General features: G+C 45.7%; 1 protein-coding gene across 5 annotated transcripts in view; it reads right to left on the minus strand.

Moving 5' to 3' along the window:
* The window catches only part of FGD5 (FYVE, RhoGEF and PH domain containing 5), a 232101-nt gene that overhangs the window by 63374 nt on the left and 147245 nt on the right, over positions 1-21482 (minus strand). For all 5 annotated transcript variants that reach the window (XM_053293641.1, XM_053293645.1, XM_053293642.1 and 2 more), the window contains exons 6-7: positions 4608-4759; positions 3496-3652 (exon numbers count right to left, since the gene is read on the minus strand). In XM_053293641.1, the coding sequence (XP_053149616.1) occupies positions 3496-3652; positions 4608-4759 (309 nt within the window). The remainder of the gene's footprint in view (positions 1-3495; positions 3653-4607; positions 4760-21482) is intronic.

Raw genomic sequence — 21482 nt, forward strand, 5'->3', positions numbered from 1 at the left:
CTGCTCCAACATACAATGCAGCAATACCACCCCCAATGTGAAGCATTGATCCACAGAGGCAGGGCTTCAACTGGCATTGTCACAGAACACCTGAACAGGGCTTCTGTGGGATGTGAGTGCTTTGGACGCACACATCTGCCGCCCTGAACATGAATGCCTCAGGATGCAGCAAACGTAGATTCAAATCCATTCCACTACATTGAGCATGCATGTCTACCTTTAAATGTTTTGTAAACCACGTTGAGTCACGCTGAGTGACAATTATGATGAATACGACAAATATGTATATACCACTTTTCAACACAAGTTCCCAAAGCAGTTTACATAGATATAAATAAAATAGACAGAATCACCACTTTTAAAAGGTGCCTCTTTGCACTGTTAGCAGGGCAGTGTTAGCAGGGCACTCTGTTAGCAGTGAGTAGTATAAAAATGTAATGAACAAAATGCATACAAAAATTAATATTTTCTGCTAGGCAGAAAATTCTTAGTCCCATCCACTTTATCCTCTTTCCTTAAGAAGAATGGGCATGGCCATAGCCTTGTGCTGGGGGATGGGCTCTTTGTCCCACCCCCAAGCACAGGCTCAAGGAGAGCCCTGATGGGTTGGGGCTAGGAAGGGGGTGGGGACCACGCGCTCTTCATGCGGTTCCTTTGTGTTCCCTTCCTCTTCAGGCTCTGGCTGGCTTCCCTCCCTTTCCCCACCACAAGTGCCGAATGGGCTTTGGCTGGTCATCCTTTCAGGGGCTGAGTAGGGATTTTTTGGCCTCGTTGGCATATTGGCTTGTGCTGAGGGGTCTTTTTCACCTACTCTGTTCTGCGCCTTCCCTAGATTTGGTGGCAGCCCTAGCTGGGCAAGGCAGGAACAGTGTGGGCTGGGTGGATATACACATGGCATCAGAACGGTGAGCACCCTTGGGCAGTTTGAAAAAAGGTGAAGTGGGCAATCGATCCCATGAGGCTTGGCAGCTCAGGGACCTGGATTTGCCAGAAAGCGTGCTTCAGGGGTTCTCATGCCTCAAAGGCTGCATGGCTTGGGGTGTTGGAAACCTTAGGAGTTTCCCTGACCTGGACGGGTTGGCAAGGATGGGGATGAAGTGGGCTTAGTCCCGCTTCTATCCTGAGCCAGGGTGTGTCGCCCATTGGGGCCTGAGAGAGGACAGCAAGGTCCCAAACTGGCCTGGTTAAGCCCACACTGTTTAAGGGGTGAAGTTGCTGCTCATAGTTCGCTGATTGTACTATAGCAATAAAACCTGGCCCCCTTTACCCAAGCTTATTGTGTCTGAGTGCTCCTTGGGACTGGGGTAGGGGGACAAGTACTAAACCAGCTGCAGGTGAAATCAGTGGTGTAGGTAGGCCCTGAATCTCTCCTCCCTCCCTCCTTCTCTCTCTCACACACACTTCATAACAACATTTTGAATTGTTCCTTTTTCATAGGCCCGCTTTCATTGCCATTGATATAAGGAGTTTTGGTCCAGGTATACAGCACACCTGGACAACAGGATGTATTGTCCACAGGGTGGTATAACTTAAAATAATCCCAAACTCAATTGTAATTTAAAAGTTTGCATTTCCCAGCAAGGTCTTTATAGCAGCATTCCTAGACTTCAGTTCTTTGTGTAGTTCAGACAGTGAAATATCCATCGGCAAAGGTTGATGAATGGCTGTTTTAATGAATTATCATTATTAATATTTCAGATATGCTGCTGTGGGAAACATAATCCATATCTCAAAGAGCTGACAGCCCAAGCAACATTAAAAATACAGTAGCCAATTTATCCTCATAACCTTTTCTGTCAGATAAGTAAATATTACTACTTCTCCTCCCCTACCCTTTACAAATGGAGAAACTGACATACATTAAGGCTGACATTAAGCGTTCATCTGCACCACCAGGAGTCCTGCAGGACCTGATGCAGCAAGAAGCAGAAAGTAGGGCTGACATTTCCTAAAGCAGATGTGGTGTGGCAGGGGATGACTGTGAACTGACACATCTGACACCATTTCTATCTATCTACCTATCTATCTATCTGTAAACTGCTTTAGGAATTTTTGTTGAAAAGTGGTATATTCATTGTATTTGTATTCACAGATACTGATGCAGTAAATGCACTGGACAGCTCATTCATACATGCATTTGGAACTGACTTTACATGAAGGAGCTGTACAAGGTTCCTCTGTGCAAGTAACTAGGAAGGTGCAAGTCACAGGACTTACACTTCTTACTGTTTCTCACAAAATGCAGTGTAACTCAATGTTAGCAGTATAAGAGCTGTAAATAATTAAGGCTCCATAATGTATTCGTTAAACTGAAAATACTGGCTGACATCCTCACTAATGGTGTGTAGGTGCTGCATGCAAAATGCCTCCACAGTGTTTAGTAATCAAGAGTCACGCTGCATGGGGATAGGTGATTTTTGCCAGTCTCTCCTTTCCCTGAAAGTGCTCTTTAATCCCCATAAATATGTCCCTGAGAGCTGCAAAAACCCCAGGAACATATTTTTGGGGATTAAAGAGCACTTCTGGGGGAAGGAGAGACTGGTAAAAATTGCTCCTCTTCCTCCACCCATGCAGCAAGACTCTGGATTACTAAACACTATGAAGGTGCTCTGTACCCTTGGTAAGGATGTTGGCCAGTGTCTACGTGAACTTATCCCTAATGAGGTCTAGTGGCTAGGCCTGCTTTGGGCTTGGAAACTTGGGTTCAGATCCCTGCTCAGATATGAACTGAGTATCAATAGGACTGCTTTTCACTGAAGATGTAGTAGGATGAACAAGGTAAGACTGCAGTATAAAGCCATTTGCGCAACATAGTGTTATAGCCCCACATTGCTATTATCAAAAGCAAAACTCAGCATCAGATTTATAAAAGACTTCATTCAGCAAAGTCAAATTCCTATCAAGCTTCTTCTGTTCAGAAAGGAAAAAAGGGAAGCAGATGAATTTTAAAAAGCACAATGGATGGAAGGGAGCTGGAAATATGAGAAAGAGCAGACATTCTCAAAAGGGGGAAATCTGGCCAAATAAGAAAAACAAGGGACAAAATCCAAGGCACAGAATCATGGGGAATAAAAGGGTCATGGAATGTATAGATATCCACACATTTAGTATCAGAGTTGGAGTACCCAGTAAAAAGGAAATCTTTCACCTAGAATTCTTGCTGCTTTCTTCTCAGAACTACACACTCCATGTGAGAATGGAAGATTACACATTGTTGTTGTTGTTGATGAACATAATGTTGTATACCTTACTAGGACTGGTGCTGCAAATTTTTCTTAAATATATGTGCTTATTTGAACATATAATCCCAATATTTTACTCATCCAGACTTATCTCTCACTCAAAACCATCCCTGAATTGTTTTTTATTAATTCTTTCCTCCATATCCTGTCTGAGCTCTGATGGAATGGAAGACAGGTCTACCTTGGAAAGAGAGAGGGAGAGGGAGAGAGCATGCACTTCAATACATGGAGAAAGAACAGAGAAGGGCCTTACCTCAAATTCCTGAATGACAGTATCCAGCTGGGAAGATTTAAGACGGGCTTCATCCAGCAAAGCCAAATTTCTATCAAACTGTATAATGTAAGCTGTGTGGTGGCTGAACCTTGATTCTCTGGAGAGGAAAACATCAGCCACTTTCTGATGTCCTTCCCTAAAGCCACATAAGAATAGGCAAATAAGGAATAAGAAAACTCCCTCGGCCCTGTTTGCAAGCATTCTGTTCATCAACCCTCTACATTTTAATGAGATTAGGATCACTTTTTCAGGGTTTCACTGGAAAGAAGAGAGCAACACCATACTAGAGGAACTGGCTTGTGAAGAACTACCTCTGCTTCTGAGGCAAGCCTGGCACATTTTGTGATGCATCAGGCTAAACACAGTTCACCAAAATAAGTACAGTCTTGTTGGTTTTGGTACCTACCTGAGACTACAAAAACAAGGGGATTGGCAAACACGGCCAGTGGACTGCATGGTCTTGGTTCTGTGTCATAGCCTACCTTATCCTCCCTGGATTAATGTGGCTTCTGCATTTCCTCCTATATTTCAACAGATGTTGCAGAAGATATTGGGGAAGGACTGTTGCTCAATGGTAGTGTGTATGCTGACTCAGCATACATTCCTCAGCATCTCCAGGCTGGGCTGGGAAAGTTCCCTGCCTGAAAATCTGGAGAGTACTGCTAGATGAATCAAAGGTCTGGCTCAGTATAAGACCAGCTTCATATGCTCATATTTATGACATAATCTTCCCACTAGGTAGCTGTAACTAGAAACATGCAGGAAACATATCTAGAACCTACTGAAAACGAGACCATTGAACTATGTTTCAGCAGCCAGATGCATAATGCTTGAATGCATAATATCTAGAGTGATAACATATGATGCTATCATATTTCTGTGGCAGGTATAATGTGAAACCTCACACTACATGGTGAAGGACAGTTTCTTAATATTGCTGAGATCATCATAGAGGCAGACTACTTGATACATGCAACTTCTGATGCTTCCAGTTCTCTTTGAAGAAATGCTTTACAGAGAATAACAAGAAGAAATATGGGGAAAGTGCAATGGCCTTAGGAGGCCTACAAGCTGCTCACCCAGTCACTTACCAGTTGAGAACTTTATTTTCCAGCTCCTCCAATATTTCTTGGTGCAATTTGTAGATTTCTGGGATCTCACTCAGTCCTTCCTTGAGCTTTGCTTCTTCATGGTCATTGTCATCCTCATCTCCTAACACTTTTAAGACAGCTGCATGGAAATCCTGCAAACACACAATTCATAATACCATCAGTAAACCGTTGCTCAATTCTGTCCACATCTTCCTTTCCATCATCTTTGAAATGTGTCATTTGATTGCCCATGCTTTGGTCTTTTTTCCTCTTGATTAATCGCATATCCACTTGCTATCTTCCCTTCCTGTTGCCTTGCTTTTCTTCAACCAAATTTAGGCTGGTTCAAACAGTTTTCTGATATGGCTCGTTCCTTTTATGTGTCTGTGCATTATTGGATTTCAGGCAGGGGGCAGCGATTGTACAGAGTGCTCCTGTGTCAGCAGCTTGCAAACCAAAAAGGGAATGGACTGAGCCTCTGTAACTGGGGTTGCTTCCACATTAACCATTTTATCCATATGTGATATCATTACAGTTATTACACTCTTTATTACAGAGAATCCAGATGATAAGAACATAAGGAAAGCTCTGCTGGATCAGGACAAGGCCCATCCAGTCCAGCATCTTGCCTCAAGCAGTGGCCAACCAGGTGCATCTGGAAAGCCCAGAAGCGGAGGAAAGAGGGCAACTGCCCCCTTGCACTGGTGTTCCCAAGCACCTAGTGTTCAGGGGCATGCCACTTCTGATCCTGATGGTGTTGCTGCCAAGACACTGCATTCCAATGTTTTCCATGTCATCCTCTTGCCTTTTAAAAAGTCCTAGTTTCTGGAAACTTTTCTGACTACAAACACGATTGCAGTGCCAGTCTGTTCAGTGTGGACTGGCGAAGTGCTATTGAGTTATCCAGTTAGAGGGGTGGATTGTGAGGCAGTTGGTGACATAGATAGGGATGTCCAGCCTTTCTGCATTACTTGCCTTCCATTTCTTGGCCTCACTGCCCTAAGTATGAACTTTTATGCAGTCTTTTGACTTATACCTATTGCCCTTTTCCTTTTAAAATCTCATTTTGTTTTGGGTTAAAGCTTAAGGGTACAATGGAAACTATTGCTTCACATTACACTGATTTTATTTTTTACCAAAGTGCAATTGTGCTATTGATAACAGCACTCCTACACAACTTTCTGGAACTGAATGAGACTGAAGCCCTGTTCACATGTTATGTTCAATACTCATACAATCTGTGTACAGTTTGTGTACAGAGGTACATTTATTCTCATGTTATGTTGAACACAGGTACAGCAATACACTTCCTCATCTGTACCATGCATTTGAAAGGGCTGTACCCAGGTTCACTTTTAAAATGAATGCAAGTACAGTCATTCAGAAAAAAACATGTATGCATGTAGAGACATTTGAATACAGACACAACATAATGTCTGAATAGGGTTTTTAAGTAAACAGATTTATGATCTTGCTCTTGGAGATGAGCATTACTTTTAATTTGGCCTGCAGCTATTGTGGAAGAGCAATGCAAAAGGGCTTTAGTGCGCAAAGGACTTGCAGCTCAGACAAGACCAAGCAAAGAAGAATAGGCCTTCAGAGCTTACTTTTGTTCTAGGTAAGACCAAAACAATCAAACAAATCAATGGTACAGAAAGGGAACAGTGTCACACAGGCTTCTGATGACTTTCAAGGTCCCTAATAGAGGGAATCTCTTGGAAGCAAAAGAGCAAAGAATCGTTTGGTTTTCTGACAGAACCACTAACCAACACAACGGAAAAAGCATAGGCAGAATATATGCAGTTTGAAAGGAGTAGCAGTTTGCTTCTTAGACTTTGAGATCCTAAGGATTTGAATCACCTTCTCACAGAAAGTCACTCGGTTTATAGAATGACCTACAGAAGAGCATTTATTGTGGGGACCAAAACACTCCTACAACATTCCTATGAATTTGAATCCATACAGAACTGTTCATCTTCTAGTATTTTTGTAATTGATGTCTTCCCTTCTTGTTATGCTGTCACATCAGAAAATCTACATATGTCTCAAAAATACAAAAACAAGGTAAGGGGAGGAGAGATGAATTTGTCATAAAGTCAGACCACAATGTAGCCCCTGTCAGCAATAAACCACCCAAAGGTGTAGAATGGAAAATTCCTCTATTGTTTTTTTCTATTGTTTTCTACTGCTGAAGCTGGTGATGAGTCACTTATCTACCAAGGGCAGACAGGGTGGGGGAAGTGGGTATGAACGGACTAACTTCATTAACATAGGCGCCAGATGATAGGGTTACTTTAAACTGTAAACTGTCCTGCTTCTTAGAATGTGAAAGAATCTTCTCTTAATTTGCTTATCTCTTTTCTGTAAAACCGGAATTCAGAGCAAAGTCCAGCCCAGAGGCAAACACATGTGTTAATGAAGTAAACTAATTGGTTCTAGGGCCAAATGTTAACGCCCAGATGTGTAACAATGCCAAGGTTTAAAATCCCAAAAATCGGGGGACTCGGGGCTTCTTTCTGGAAGGCCGTGAGGCACCAGGAAGGGGTCACAGCGCTGTAATCAATAAACGGTGATATTGCTTCCTTCAACCATCCTTGTCCGTCTGGTTTGTGGTAACTGGGTTCCCACAGGTAACAAAGGGGTGAATAAGAGATAAATCTATTTTTTTTTTAAAGAGGGTTGGATCCTAAGGAGCATGAAGTAGGGATGTGCAGAAACCGGTTCGGCATCTTCTGAGGGATGTGCCGAAACGGCTCAGGTGCCCACAGCCGAACTGATTTGGCAGTGTGGGGAGCAGTTCCCTTAAACAGCAGGTAATCAGGCCCTTACCTGCTCCTGTGCCACACCACCACTTTTCCAGGCATGGCACTCACTCTACAAAAGGCCACACGTGGCTGCGGCGCTGCTCCCTATAGTGTGTGTGTGGTGTTGGCATGCACATGGTCACCTCATGCAGGCTGCAGGGAGTAGCGTCACACAGCTGCACGCGGCCTTTTGTAGAGTGAGCACTGCACCCGGAATAGCAGTGGGGCAGTGCCCGAGCAGGTAAGGACCTGCTTACCTGCTTTTTAAGGGAACCACACCCCACCCTGCCTGCAGCTACCCGAGTTCCTTCATGCCATGAAGGAAGTTCACATAAAACCTCCCCTTCCCTGCCCTCACTACAAAAGGCCCCTGTCCTCAATGCCCCCCCACAAACCATTCTTGAGGGCTGGTCTGCAGGAGCGCAGCAAAAGTCAGTCCCCCTTGCGCCAAGAGAAGTGCCTTCCTTTAATAAAAGAGCCACTTAGAGAATCCAACCCAATGTTGCTGGCTGATACTCTAGCACTGGTTATGTTTACCCTAAGGTTGTGGTAGCAATCACCAGAGTGACCTCCCACTGCGTAACATAGTTTAGTCTGAACCAGGCCTTAACCTCAGAAACTGTTTTCAGTGGCAGGGTTTAGCAACACTGAAACAAATAATCAAATAAGAAAGGAGTGATTCTTCGTTTGTGCAGAATGCCCTTTCTTCACCACACTCAGCCCACATTTATCTGGGATTGAGGCCAGAAAGCCTGGCTATCATCATTCTTAGGAAAACAGGAAGCTGCCATATTCTGAGTCAGACCATAGGTCCATCTAACTCAGAGGTGGGTCTCACGATTTGTGAGACCCGCTTTTTTCCAAAGCTGCGGGGAGAGTGGGTGATGATCAGGCAGGGAGCCCTGGGCAGCCGGATCGGCCGCCCACACGATTGCTGGCTCCGTGACAGAGCCGGCGGGGGCTGGGGAGAGCAGGGGCCAATTGGCCCCTGCAAGCTACATCATGCCCTGCGCGAGCACGCAGGGCATGCTGGCAAGACCCCCGGAGCCGGGAGGTGGCTTTTCGCCTCCCTTCCAGGGGTCTCCTCATGAGTAGCCACGGCATGGAGCCACGCTGCGGCTACTCACAATCCAATAGCCCAGGTTTCTGACCACACAAATCCAATAACCTGGGCTAAGGGGCGTGCTACTTGAGCGGGTTTGCCACTCAAGAACCACCGGGCTCGCAGCCGAGCCTGGTGATTCTTACGATCTGCAAAAATCGGGCTAGGCTCTCCTAGCCCGATTTTTGCTAATCGTGTGAATAGGCCCAGTATTGTCTACACAGACTGGCAGTGGCTTATCCAAGGTTGCAGGCAGGAATTTCTCTCAGCCCTATCTTGGAGATGCCAGGGAGGGAATATGGAACCTAGATGCTCTTCCCAGAACAGATCCATCCCCTAAGGGGAATAGCTTACAGTGCTCACACATTTAGTCTCCCATTCATATGCAATCAGGGTGGACCCTGCTTAGCTAAGGGGACGAGTCATGCTTGCTACCACAAGACCAGCTCTCCTCCTCTTTGTTACAGGTTCTCTGCTAAATGACACACAATATGATTTATTTAGTCTTAGAACACAGATGGTGGGGAGATAGATAGATAGATAGATAGATAGATAGATAGATAGATAGATAGATAGATAGATAGATAGATAGATAGATAGACAGATAGACAGATAGACAGATAGATAGATAGATAGATATTTCATTCATTCATTCATTCATTCATTCATGATTCAGTCATTCAACATATTTTATACTGCCCCAAACTTATGTTTCTGGGCGGTTTATGACAAAACATAATTATATGTTACATAGTTATCATAGTAGGTAGCAGCCAGCATGCTGTGCCACGTTACAGACACTTAGCACTGTGCTGCAGGACTGCTGCATACTTCAATTGTGCATGGAGCACTTCTGCCAGTTTCTCTATTGACCTGAATGGGATAACCTGCAGAAATGCTGCTTGTACAACCACTCAATCTGAGCAGACCTGGCGCTGCCTTTGATGTTCACAGCAGCCCTGCAGAATAGCATTAAGTGTCTGTAGTGGCACATCGTGCCATTCACTAGCTGTAGCGGCAAAAGTTGTCATACTTTCTCCCAACAGACACACACATCCCTCCCATTTGCACTTCTTTCTCCTTTTATCCCCAGACAACACATCCAGAAATGTAATACATACTGTAAGTTTAGCAGATCACTTTCCATTTAAAGGACACCTATGATGGTATCAGTAGAATACCACAGGACACTTTGCTGCTACTTCATCATGATGTAAATAAAACCTGAGGCATTGCTATTTTGGCCCAGTTTAGAATCAGAGGGTTTCCAGTTCAAGTTTCAAGGCAAATTGTGGTCTGCAGTAACCACAGTTAGTCCAATTTGGGTGCTGTTACAAACTATAAGTTACCGCAAAACAAGAAATGAAAGTGAGAATAAGCACATGAAAAGACCTTAGGGAGAGAGAAGAGGGAATGTGTGAGCCCAAAACATGGTCCCAGTGGCTTGGCTGAACTGAACCATGGTTCATGTATTGGTCCTCTGGTATCTTCCACAATTCCATAAGGCTTTGCCTTTTTTTTACAGTAACAAAGCATTATAGGACATGTGTTGAGTAGATACTAGCTTAGTATTTCTGCTCTGCCTGGCAAGAATCCTGCAGAACTATTTATGGGTATAAATTCTTTATCCCCCTAGAGCGGATATGATTTAGAGAGGAATCTGAGCCAGGCAGCTGGGTGTTCCTCATTCTGGCCCACGTTAAGGCTCTTGCAGGTGAATTTCTTGTTTTCTGCCAATCTAATCTTTATGGGAAAAATAACTGGATCTTCCATTGTTTCTGAAAATAAGTGCACACTAGGGGAAGAGAAAGCACATTTTAAGCTTCTGCTTGCACTGGAATACCATATGGAATCACTTAAAAATATTCGTACTTTCCCAATTATCCTTTGCATCCCAATAAAACCTGGAAGTGTTTGGAAATTTTATTGCACAAGAAAGAAGAAGAAAGAACTAGAGTAACTGAGGGAGGAAGAGTGGGAGCTGTGAATGGAAAAGCCAGCTCAAAAGAAATGCTCTGCAAAAGAATGAGGTTTGGAAGCTCCTCGTTCCTCACTGAAGACAGCTGAAGCAAAGCTTCCTGGTTTCATAAAAAAAGATTATCTGTCCTGATCCGACCTTCCTTTGCTGTTTGTGTTGGTGGGAGACACATCATTAACTCTTGCTATATTTATTATTATTTCTTGTTTACACAGTCAGACAGGTGTTATTGACTGGTTTTTTAAATCCAGACATCGAGTCCTTCCCAAGGACCTAGGATGGCTGAATTTTATTGTCAGTGTTGTTGCTGTTGTTATAGATATCGTCGCAGAATATAGGCTGTTCCCAGTAAAGCTGCTTTTTGTAATTGGCTGATGGTGATTTCTGTGGCCCCTATGGTGTTGAGGTGCTCTTCAAGGACTTTTGGAACTGCACCCAGGGCGCCAATTACCACTGGAATTATTTTGGTCTTTTTCTGCCACAGCTTTTCAATTTCAATTTGTAGATCTTTGTATTTGGTGATTTTTTCTATTTCTTTTTCTTCTATTCTGATATCCCCTGGTATTGCTATGTCGATTATTTTGACTTGTTTTTCTTTCTTCTTGACCACAGTTATATCTGGTGTATTGTGTGGCAGATGTTTGTCTGTTTGTAGTAGGAAGTCCCATAATATTTTTACATCTTCATTTTCTTCAACTTTTTCAATTTTATGGTCCCACCCATTTTTGGCTACAGGTAGCTTGTATTTTTTGCAGATGTTCCAGTGTATCATCATTATTATTATTTTTATTATTTTACATTTATATCCCGCTCTTCCTCCCAAGGAGCCCAGAGCGGTGTACTACATACTTGAGTTTCTCTTTCACAACAACCCTGTGAAGTAGGTTAGGCTGCGAGAGAAGTGACTGGCCCAGAGTCACCCAGCTAGTTTTATGGCTGAATGGGGATTTGAACTCAGGTCTTCCCGGTCCTAGTCCAGCACTCTAACCACTATACCACGCTGCTATAGACAAAGCTACCTGGAATATCATATGGCCAGAAATATGCCTGCTAAGAGACATCAGCAGACTGGGGAGTATGAATAATTCCAGCTGACTGGAGGAAATCCTGTTTCTTTCACTCCCATTCCCACAACAGCCCTCCCCCTCTTGTTCTCTTGGCACTGCTTTCATGATGATTTTCTCACAGTGTGTGGTCTGTGAGAGAAAGTACGGGTCCTGATACACCCTGATGCAAGAGTGCTATGTAGGGAAAGCACAGGCAGGCAGCTGCACCACTCACTCACACATACCGAGGCTGTTCACATGAGCAGCCCTACCCAGGCTTGAGCAGCCCTACTTGGGTATGAAGCATCGGGACTGAGGCCAGTTCCAGGGCTGCCTCCCTGTGTAGCCCAGGCATTTATCCGGGCTCACATGTTTAGTCTCCCATCCATATGCAGCCAGCAGGGGTGGAGCCACCATTGGGTGAAAGGGTTCAAAGAACCCAGGCTGCCGATGGGAAAAGGCTGCCGAGCCCCACCCCGTGGCTCAGGCTCCATAGCAGCCCAGAGCAAACTCTCCCCTCCCACACCCAGGCGAACTCTTCGCCAATTATTTCAGGCAGCTCCAACTGCCCAATAGAACGCTTTCCCCTTCCTCTCCCTCTCTGGAGGGAGAGAAAGGGGAAAACGTTCTATCAGGCAGCCCTGTTCTTGCTGTCCCTCCCAGAGCAGCTCGATATGAAGAAATTAAGATGACGGAAGTTCCCCCATCATTTTACTTCCAAAGTTCCACCTGCTTAATTCCTATGTACGTGGATGTGGTGAAAGGCACAGCAGCAGGGTTGGGAGAATACAGGCGGTACACTGGTCCTGTGCCTTGAAAAATACTACTTGCTTGCATTGTTGCACATATTTGGGGCCTTCCAACCTTGCTGAATTTTTGGACCTTGCTGAATGCGCCTTTAGACCTTGCTGAACTTTCCCTCTCCATTGAATTCTGAAATGGCTCCTTTGCTAATGCAGCTTGTTGGACTTCTTGACCTTCTCTGACACCCGCACAGGGCTCTCGGGGTTAATTCTCACAAAAGGATTCATATGTTCAAACTCATCCTATTTACTAGGTATAGCTCCTGTTTTCTGGTAATTTTTCTGTAAAACATAGAAAAACACATTTTGCCTTGGGTGAAAGCATTGGAGAATGTCTTTTATAAATGTTACTGTGCACACACATGCATGAAATCTCTATGCCCTTCTCAGGTCTCTAGGAATTGTAATTTCTCATAGGGGGCACATGCCTCTTGATTCTAGTGGGCATGCAAGTGAACAGACACAAAATTTCTGCAGTTTCCCTTCTGTTCCCCCTATGAATACTTACCAGATATTGGTTGAGATATGTATATCCTGCCTTGCCTTACATATGTCTAACCATCCACTGAACCTAAGGAGGTAGGAAACACAGAGCAAATCCTAATGTGTGGGTAGGTTCATATGTCTATAGGTTAAGGTCAAAGCAGGAAGAGAGGAAGGCACCCGGCACAAGAACAAAAGGGGAGGAGACCTCAAGGCACATTAATTGCCCATCATGTTTTAGTATTCTAATTTAAAGGAGAGACCAGAACTGTCTTCACACCGTTTCAATTAATAATAATTAAAACAACAACAACTAGCTAGGCTGGGCACAGAGCATCTGCACCTCTGATGGCCCGTCCGGCCTGCTTCTCCCCAGCCACCTGGCCGCAGTTGCTGGCTGGCTTTCAAGCTGGCCTGTCCCCGCCTCCTGCCCATTGCCTGCTCCTGGCGGCCGGGCTGGTCTGCTGCTGCCTGCTCATTCCAGCGGCCGGGCCGGGCCAGCCACAGCCACCTTCTCATCCCGGCAGGCCACTGCCTCCTCATCCTGGCGGCTGGGCCAGGCCTGCCGCCGCCACCTCCTCATCCCAGCAGCCAAGCCTGACCGGGTCACCACTGCCTCCTCATCCTGGCAGCCAGGCCAGGCTGGGCTCACTGCCTCCTCATCCCAGTGGCTGTTTTCTCCCTGACCCCATCATTAGTCCGGCAGCTGCTCGCAAATTAGTCATTAGTCATTAGTCATGAGCAGCTGCTCATGAGAGCTGCCACGCATGGGATTAGCGATGGGTATGCCTAGGAGAAATAAATATATAGATGATGATGGTGATGATGATAATTGTATTGATGCCCAAGGTGTCAAGATGGTGTTCAAGTTCTTTTGGTACTGCACCAAGGGCACCAACAACTATTGGCACCACTATTACAACACATCAATTATAGAAGGCCATACTACTCAGGACAGCACAAATTCTACGACACTATCTTTAATTTTTCTTTAGCTATCCTAGATTCTTGGAAAGGGTCCGCTAAGTAAGGTACCGAATAACATCTGGTAGACAGTGTAAATAGCATCATCATCATCAAGTAATAATAATAATTATTATTATTACTTGTAGTAGTAGTAGTAGTAGTAGTAGTAGTAACCACCATTGTGGAAAACTAGGGGCAAGAACCATACCCAGAGAGGGCCCTAGAAATATCTGCCTTCCCAGAGACTCCACAGGAGGATAGGCCCAGGAGCCAGAACTGCTGGCATTTGTTTTTCCCAAGGAGGCAGCCCTGCCCCTTTCCCAACTCCAAGAATTCTTTCTCCAAAGAACCTTCCACAACTACCACCCTAAAGCCAAGAGCATCAGGAGGCTTCACAGCCCACCAGAGCAAAAGAGGAATGGGGAAGGGGAAGGGCCCCTTTAAAATCAAACCACTATCCTCAGAGAGGGAGAAGAGCTAGGGACAACATATTGATTTCAGACGTATTAAAGCTCACAGTTGGCTCCAAACCGTTGTTGGACCAGGAGCTAAAATGTTGCCTTGCATCCAGCCTCTGAGACTTGCTCCAACAGGAGCTAACCAGGGTACTGATCTCCTGCACCTAGTCTGCCCTCTTGCCAACTCTTGCAGTACCTTTGTGAAGTCTCTGCTGGGAACAAGGCTTGGTATCCCCTTGAGAAAACTGAAATAGAATGCAGTTCTTAAGTGTGTTGGGCAAGACATGATCTTCCCTTTACTTCAAAGGTCAAAACCAGCACTTTTAACTGGGTTGGGAAACAAACAGGGAACCTGTGAAGCTAGCTTAAGACCAACAATGTAGGTTTCTTGCAACTTGTCCTGACTAGCACTCTGGTGGCCATTCCCAGGTCCTTCCTATCCAGGAAATTGCACAAAAAATAAACTACCCATTATTCTGGCTGACATGGTGTGCAACACTGGTGGTTCTGAACTACCAACCCTGCAGCAGGCATCTAAAACAATGCCTGTTGTGCTGCAGAACAGGGCTCATCCACTACTACTTAAAAGTGCACAACCACACTTCCATGACACAAGGAGGTCATTCACACAACCAAATGGAAGGAAGCCTGGAAGAAGACAGGAGTCTGCCTGCCTTCCCCCCCACGACCAGAGCTCGAATAGAGCCCACTGCCCGTGCACCCAGATGAGTATTGCAGCTGCGAGTGGCACAGTGATTGGGAGTCAGAGGAAAGGAAGCCAGGCCACCAGGACTCCCACAAGGACCTGTGTGAGCAGCACGGTGCACCGGGAAATCTCCCTGCTGCTGGGCTGCTCCTTCCCTCAGCCTCTAGGCTTATAAAGGATGCTGGTAGCCCAGGATCAGCTGTTGGCATCCCAAACAGCCCGTACAACCAGGCAGTGAGGCAAGAGGCACGCACTTGCCCTCCTACTTAACTTTTAGCCTAGGTCCAAAAGTAGGGCTACCTGGGGGAGTAGCGGTTGGATTCTTTCTTTCTTTCTTTCTTTCTTTCTTTCTTTCTTTCTTTCTTTCTTTCTTTCTTTCTTTCTTCCTGTTTTTCTTTGGTTTGCTTTGATTTCTATACCACCCTTCCAGAAATGGCTCAGGTTGGTTTACATTAAAAGAGTGATTTGGAGTGATCCCAGTGCTGCACATGACCAGCCCTACCTGGGGTAGCCCTATTGTACTGCCATAGGGCTGGTTGCATGAATGACCTTTATATATAGAGGAAATAATGTATGCAACACTATGGAAGGGTGATTGCACAATTTTAAGTAGTAGTGGGCAGCATGGGAAGTTTAGAATTGCCTACATTCCTCCCTTGTGCAACATGTCAGCCAGCTTCTTAAAAAAAAATTAAAAATATTTCATAGGACATTTAATTTCACATTAGATCTAGTTGTGAAGAATACCTGGAGGGAGGATGAACTGCATAAGAACATTCTTTGATGTTTCTCCTTGGGAGGAATCCTGACACGGAGGCGATTCACACGACACACGCTGCCTGGGCTACCCCAGGTAGCTCGTGCCTCCTGGAGCACGGGGAGCCCTCCGGTTCTGGCTGCTCCAGACCTTCAGAGCCCGACTTTGCTACCCAGCTCTTTATCAAGGTAGAATGAACTGACAGTTCATTCTACCCCAGTAGGCAACTGTGTGAATGATCATCCTGAGTAGCAGTGATGTGTTTTAGAAAACCAAAGTAACTCCATTTTACTTAGAATACCTCACTCTAACTTAAAGTAACCCCAGCCCAGCTCAGGCCAGCTCAAGGACAAGGCCTCTCATGATCAACGTAATTATCTCTCTCCACTAAAATGTATCTAAAGAAACTTGGTTCTCACCGTTCTTTGCTGACAGTTAAAGAAAACAGGATGTAACCAAATAAGGGGTGATCACCAGATGAACAATGAATCTTTCGCATGCGTACTAGATACTTAGTCCACCATTTTGTTGCCAAGTATACTATGTCTAGGGTGTCAACATCATTCAGATTGTCTGTATAAATGTAAGATGCACCTATAACCAACTTGTATTTCAATGCAGAGCAATAGCCCATTGATTTACCTTGCTGGCTGCAGCAGCAAATAAAATTGCCTCTAATTGATCCCCACTGAGTCTGTTTGATTGGCTAAAAGGCGGACCCAGGGACGAACTGGTATTCACATCAGCAGGACTCCCGACTGGCCCGCCACCATTTCAGGCAGCGAGCCAGACAGAAGGAGCAATTGTGTGGAACTGAGTGGTTGCTATACTGAGAGCAGCCGCTCTGCTGCTCGCACGCTGCCTTCAGGGTCCATGAAGGACCCAGAGTGGCCGTTTTTACCTCTGCTGCCAGTGCTGTGCCGCTCACCACCCCATGCACATGTGGGTGCTCGAGCAGAGGTTTGAGGAACCTGCCTCCCCACCCACCTTCCCCACCACTCAGTAAGTTGTCACTGGAACATAGGAAGCTGCCTTATAAGAAGTCAGACTATTGGTCCAGCTAGCTCAGTATTGTCTACACAGACTGGCAGTGGCTTCTCCAAGGTGACAGGCAGGAGTCTCTCTCAGCCCTCTCTTGGAGATGCCAGGGAGGGAGCTTGGAACCTTCTGCATGCAAGCATGAAGATGCTCTTGCCAGAGCGGCCCCATCGCCTAAGGGGATGGGGCTGCTCTGGGAAGAGCATTAGTTTTGAAGCATCTGTGAGTTACCAGGGACATCAATGTGAGAGAAAGGCAGGATATATATATTTAAAAGCAATTAAGCAAATGATTCTGGACTTGGAAGTGACGGAGAATACATATGTGCTTGCACGGAAACCACAGTGGATTCTCACACAGGAAATGAGAGCAACTGGCCCCGGGCTTCAGTGCAACAGGTACTGGATGACACACATTCCTGGAAACTGGCTTGCTGCCTTTGACTACTGCCCCAGCTGTGCAATTGTTGTGCTGCTGCCCTGCATGTGACCCTCAGGCAATTTACTCTCTGGACCAAACTCTGGTAAGATTCACCACTTCAAACAGGTTGAAACAGTTCTCTCTTGTCATCAAGCTTTTTCGCTTGAGACAGTATATTCCATGTCCAGACACTTCGACGAAGCCCCAGTGGGAATTGGTGTTTTAACAGACTACTGTACAGAGCAAGCTAACATTTAGATTGTTACTGGATATGGTAGTGGGAGGCATAGGGGAATGCAGCTGTTTTAGCAATCCACTGAAAGCTGAGATTCAGCTGGGTTAATAGAAACAGCAGCAACCTCTCCCCCTGAAAAAACTTTGTGAGTGACCATTTCCCAGTCACTGTATGGGGTATGGCAAACGTGCTGCAAAAGGAAGAGAGTGCTCTAAAAAGGAACTGCTGTGGACTGTGACCATATATCTCATCCAAGGATGCTGTTCTTCATACTTTAGGCAGCCCTATACATTGAGTCTGACATGCTGCCAAATCAACACTCCTGGTTTCAATGAGCAAATTCCAAATGTTTTCAGTGCTTTCAGAAACCATGTTTCCTTAACCTGCAAGATGCTTATACAGGATAACTATTCTACTGTTCTATTGCCTCACAACTGAGGAGAGCTGGTCATGTGGTAGCAAGCATGGATTGTCTTCTCTGCTAAGCAGGGTCCACCCTGATTTGCATTTGAATGAGATACTACATGCATAAGCACTGTAAGGTCTTCCCCTTAGGGGATGGGGCCACTCTGGAAAGAGCATCTTCATGCTTGCATGCAGAAGGTTCCAAGTGCCCTCCCTGGCATCTCCAAGAAGAGGGCTGAGAGAGACTTCTGCCTGCAGCCTTGGAGCAGCCACTGCCTGAGGGTCACACACAGGGCAGCAGCACAACAACTGCACAGCTGTGGCAGTAGTCAAAGGTAGCAAGCCAGCTTCCAGGAATGTGTGTCATCCAGTACCTGTTGCACTGAAGCCCTGGGCCAGTTAAGAGCATAACAACATAAGAACAGCCCTGCTGGATCAGGCCCATCTAGTCCGGCATCCTGTTTCACACAGTGGCCCACCAGATGCCACTGGAAGCCTACAGGCAGGAGTTGAGGGCATACCCTTCCTCCTGCTGTTACTCCCCTGCAACTGGTACTCAGAGGCATCCTGCCTTTGAGATTCCTCTCATTTCCTGTTTGGGAATCCATTGTGGTTTCCTTGCAACCACATATGTATTCTCCATCACTTCTAAGCCCAGCATTATTAGTTTAATTTTTTTTAAAACATATTTCCTGCCTTTCTCTCACATTGATGTCCCTGGTAACCCCCCTAATTGGTTCACCAACACTATATAAGGCTGTTCTCATGACCACAGGTACTTGGAATAGAGGTGGGTAACTCAGGTAGCTCTGGTCATCTGCTGCAACAAGAGCCCTCCCAACACAGCAGCTCAGGCCCTGGGTACAGTCCAGAATGGCTACCCATGTTAAAAGGGAGGGAGAAAACAAGCAGAACCTATCCTACCTTTTATTTTGGTCATCTGGACTCCCATGCTGTTTTTTACTGTTCTCAGGAGCTGGCGGCCAGTTCTGCAGGAGGGCAGTTCCAAGGGCTGCCCATTTGCTGCTTATGCAGTGCACTATGGGATACTGGAGGACCCAGTACTGGTTTGTGCCACTTTACCACTTGGCCTACTTCCAGTCTTTCAAGCAATCAGGGAGAATTAATAGGTCTTCCAAAAATGTGCAGCCTCTTCTGGTCTTTTTATCTCAGATTGGTTTGGCCTATCTAAGTCCCAGGAGAAAGGCCAGACCAATCTGAGATAAGACCTGAAAATCCAGGAACGTTTTGGGTGACAAATGATGGTGGGATTGGAGAGCAAATTTTCAGAAATTACATAGCTGCAATTCCTCTAACCTGAATATCTTTTAGAAATGTACCACTTTCTGTTTGGAATGACTTTTGATAGTTGGGGTTAAGCTGAAGGGTTAACCTCAAGTCTCTGTCAGAGAAAGTCTCTATCAGAGCTACACTGAACATTTAATAATTTTGATGTTCACTTTTATAGTAGCATGTTATGTTGATTAAATTAGTGGTGGTGGCGGGGACCTCATTGTTTCAATGCTATGCAATACCTCCTCATTCTAGTGGCTGCTGCTGCTGCTTCTCTACACAATTTTCCTTCTTTGTCCTCATTGCCATCAGTCTCTCATTTACCCACACTGCCATTTTTAACCCCATTGGCTGCAGTGGCCCAGTGGTTTTGTTGATGGGCATTCATGATATTATCATGTTAGATGTAGCATTCTGATGCCATTGACAAATTAAATGCTTTTACAGCCAATTAGACTAAATGGCATTGTGGGCATCTGAAGCCAAGGGCTGGGAGGGCAATGAAGAAGGAAAATGTGGCAAAGAAAAACACCAAACATGAATGTGATCACAAGTACTGAAGAATGCCCCATATTGAAGGTGCTTTTAAATAGTCCCCCCACCACCAAAAGCACAAGACATGATAAGTAATTTTGAAATGAAGTAAGCCATTCTGGATGAGTTTTTTGCCTTGGTTTTAAAGATATTTTATTGGATTGTAACTAATGGGAGGTGTCCTTTGTCCCTGGTACTATCTCCACCACTTTAGGTCTCTCAAGTAAGCGCTGAAACAAAGAGCAGAAGCGCTATATACCTGCTCCTACCTGACCATTTCAGATTGAAAGTGGGGGATTAAATCTTTGAGGCACTTCACACAAACAAAGTGAAGCGCCTCGAGGTGGTGTGCAGAGAGGGATCCATCCCTGGGCGGCTGGATCAGCTGCTCATATGATTACCAGCTCCGTCATAGAGCTGGTAGGTGCAGCGGGGATCGGGGGTCCCAGGATGCCCCAAACACAAGTGTGTGGGGCATTCTGGGGAAACCCCCAAGGCCGGGAGGATTGTTGGAGCCTCCCTCTCTGGGGTCTCCTTGTGAGTCGCCACGGCGCTGAGTCGCTGTGGTGCATGGCGACTCACAATTGCCAAAATAGGGTTAGTGGAGCACTCGCTCTGCTAACCTAGTTTATGGGGAGGGGTGCTTTGGGAGGGTTGCTGCCGGGAGCTGTGCAGCTCCCGTTGCAGCACACAACCTCCCAAATGCTTTTGGGAGGTCGTGCAAATAGCCTCTTTGAATCTTACTCTACTTTTAAAAAATGGTTAAAAACATTCTTATACATATGACACATGCATGTTGCAGCAGCAGGGAGGAACTAATCTAGAACCTTTTACTGGTTCCCAGCAGGTTATCCATTCAGCACTGACCAGACCTAGACTTGCTTAGCTTCTGCACAGGGAATATTTTATGTGGGGGGAGCATTCATACATTCAGTTCCCCACCTACAGTCTGACACATCACACCGGGCTAACTTACAGTACAGCTGAAGGAATGTCCCAAGCCTTTCTCAGATGCTCTGCTGTGCACTCTGACTCTCAGATGGTTCATGCTATTGAAGTACACAAACTGAACTGCTAGCAAACTGTAAGCTGAAGAAACCACAGCACAGTCAGCCCAGGCCTCTCCTAGCCACTGGTCCCCTGCCCCCCCCCCCCCCGCCACCCTGTTCTGCAGGTGGATGCTGAGTGCACTGCTCTTCTCCCCAGCCTCTTCCCCTTTTCTGCCTCCCCAGTGGTGCTGGTCAGTGCCTGGATGGGTGACCACCTGGGAAGCCCATGTTGGCTACCCTGAGCTGCACGATGGAAGAAAAGCCGGATATACACTAAATGTAACAAATAGATAAATTTTAAATGCTAGCATATCCAGTAGAAGGTTCTGGGTTGGTATTTCTCCTCACATGCATTTTCTCCTTTATGTACAAGATATTGTAAATGTTTGGATATTCAAATATTTGATTCCCCCATCCTCCCCTCAACCCAAGTTATGCCTCCTTTCCTCCCTGCACCCAACCCTGGCTGTGCCTATCCCCCTCATTTTAAATGCCGATGCCAAAACTAGTGGAGAGTGGCAGTGACTGGTATGTAAGGTGTGTGTGTGTGTGTGTGTGTGTGTGTGTGTGTGTGTGTGTGTGAAGGCCATCAATCCTCTGCCTCCACCAATCCATTGCCTGAGACAGCCATCTCTTTCAGCTTCACTGGGAGACTAGCCATGAGTGCAGTTCCCTTCTGATCTGCACACCTTATTTGTTTGACCCTCCTACTAAAGGCACTCGTACTTTGGTTTGAAACATAGTCTGGGGCTTCACTGTAATGTCTGTGTAGAAAGGTAATGGCTTCCATCTAAGTTC

Source organism: Hemicordylus capensis, chromosome 2 (genome assembly GCF_027244095.1).
Source record: "Hemicordylus capensis ecotype Gifberg chromosome 2, rHemCap1.1.pri, whole genome shotgun sequence".
Taxonomy (NCBI): domain Eukaryota; kingdom Metazoa; phylum Chordata; class Lepidosauria; order Squamata; family Cordylidae; genus Hemicordylus; species Hemicordylus capensis.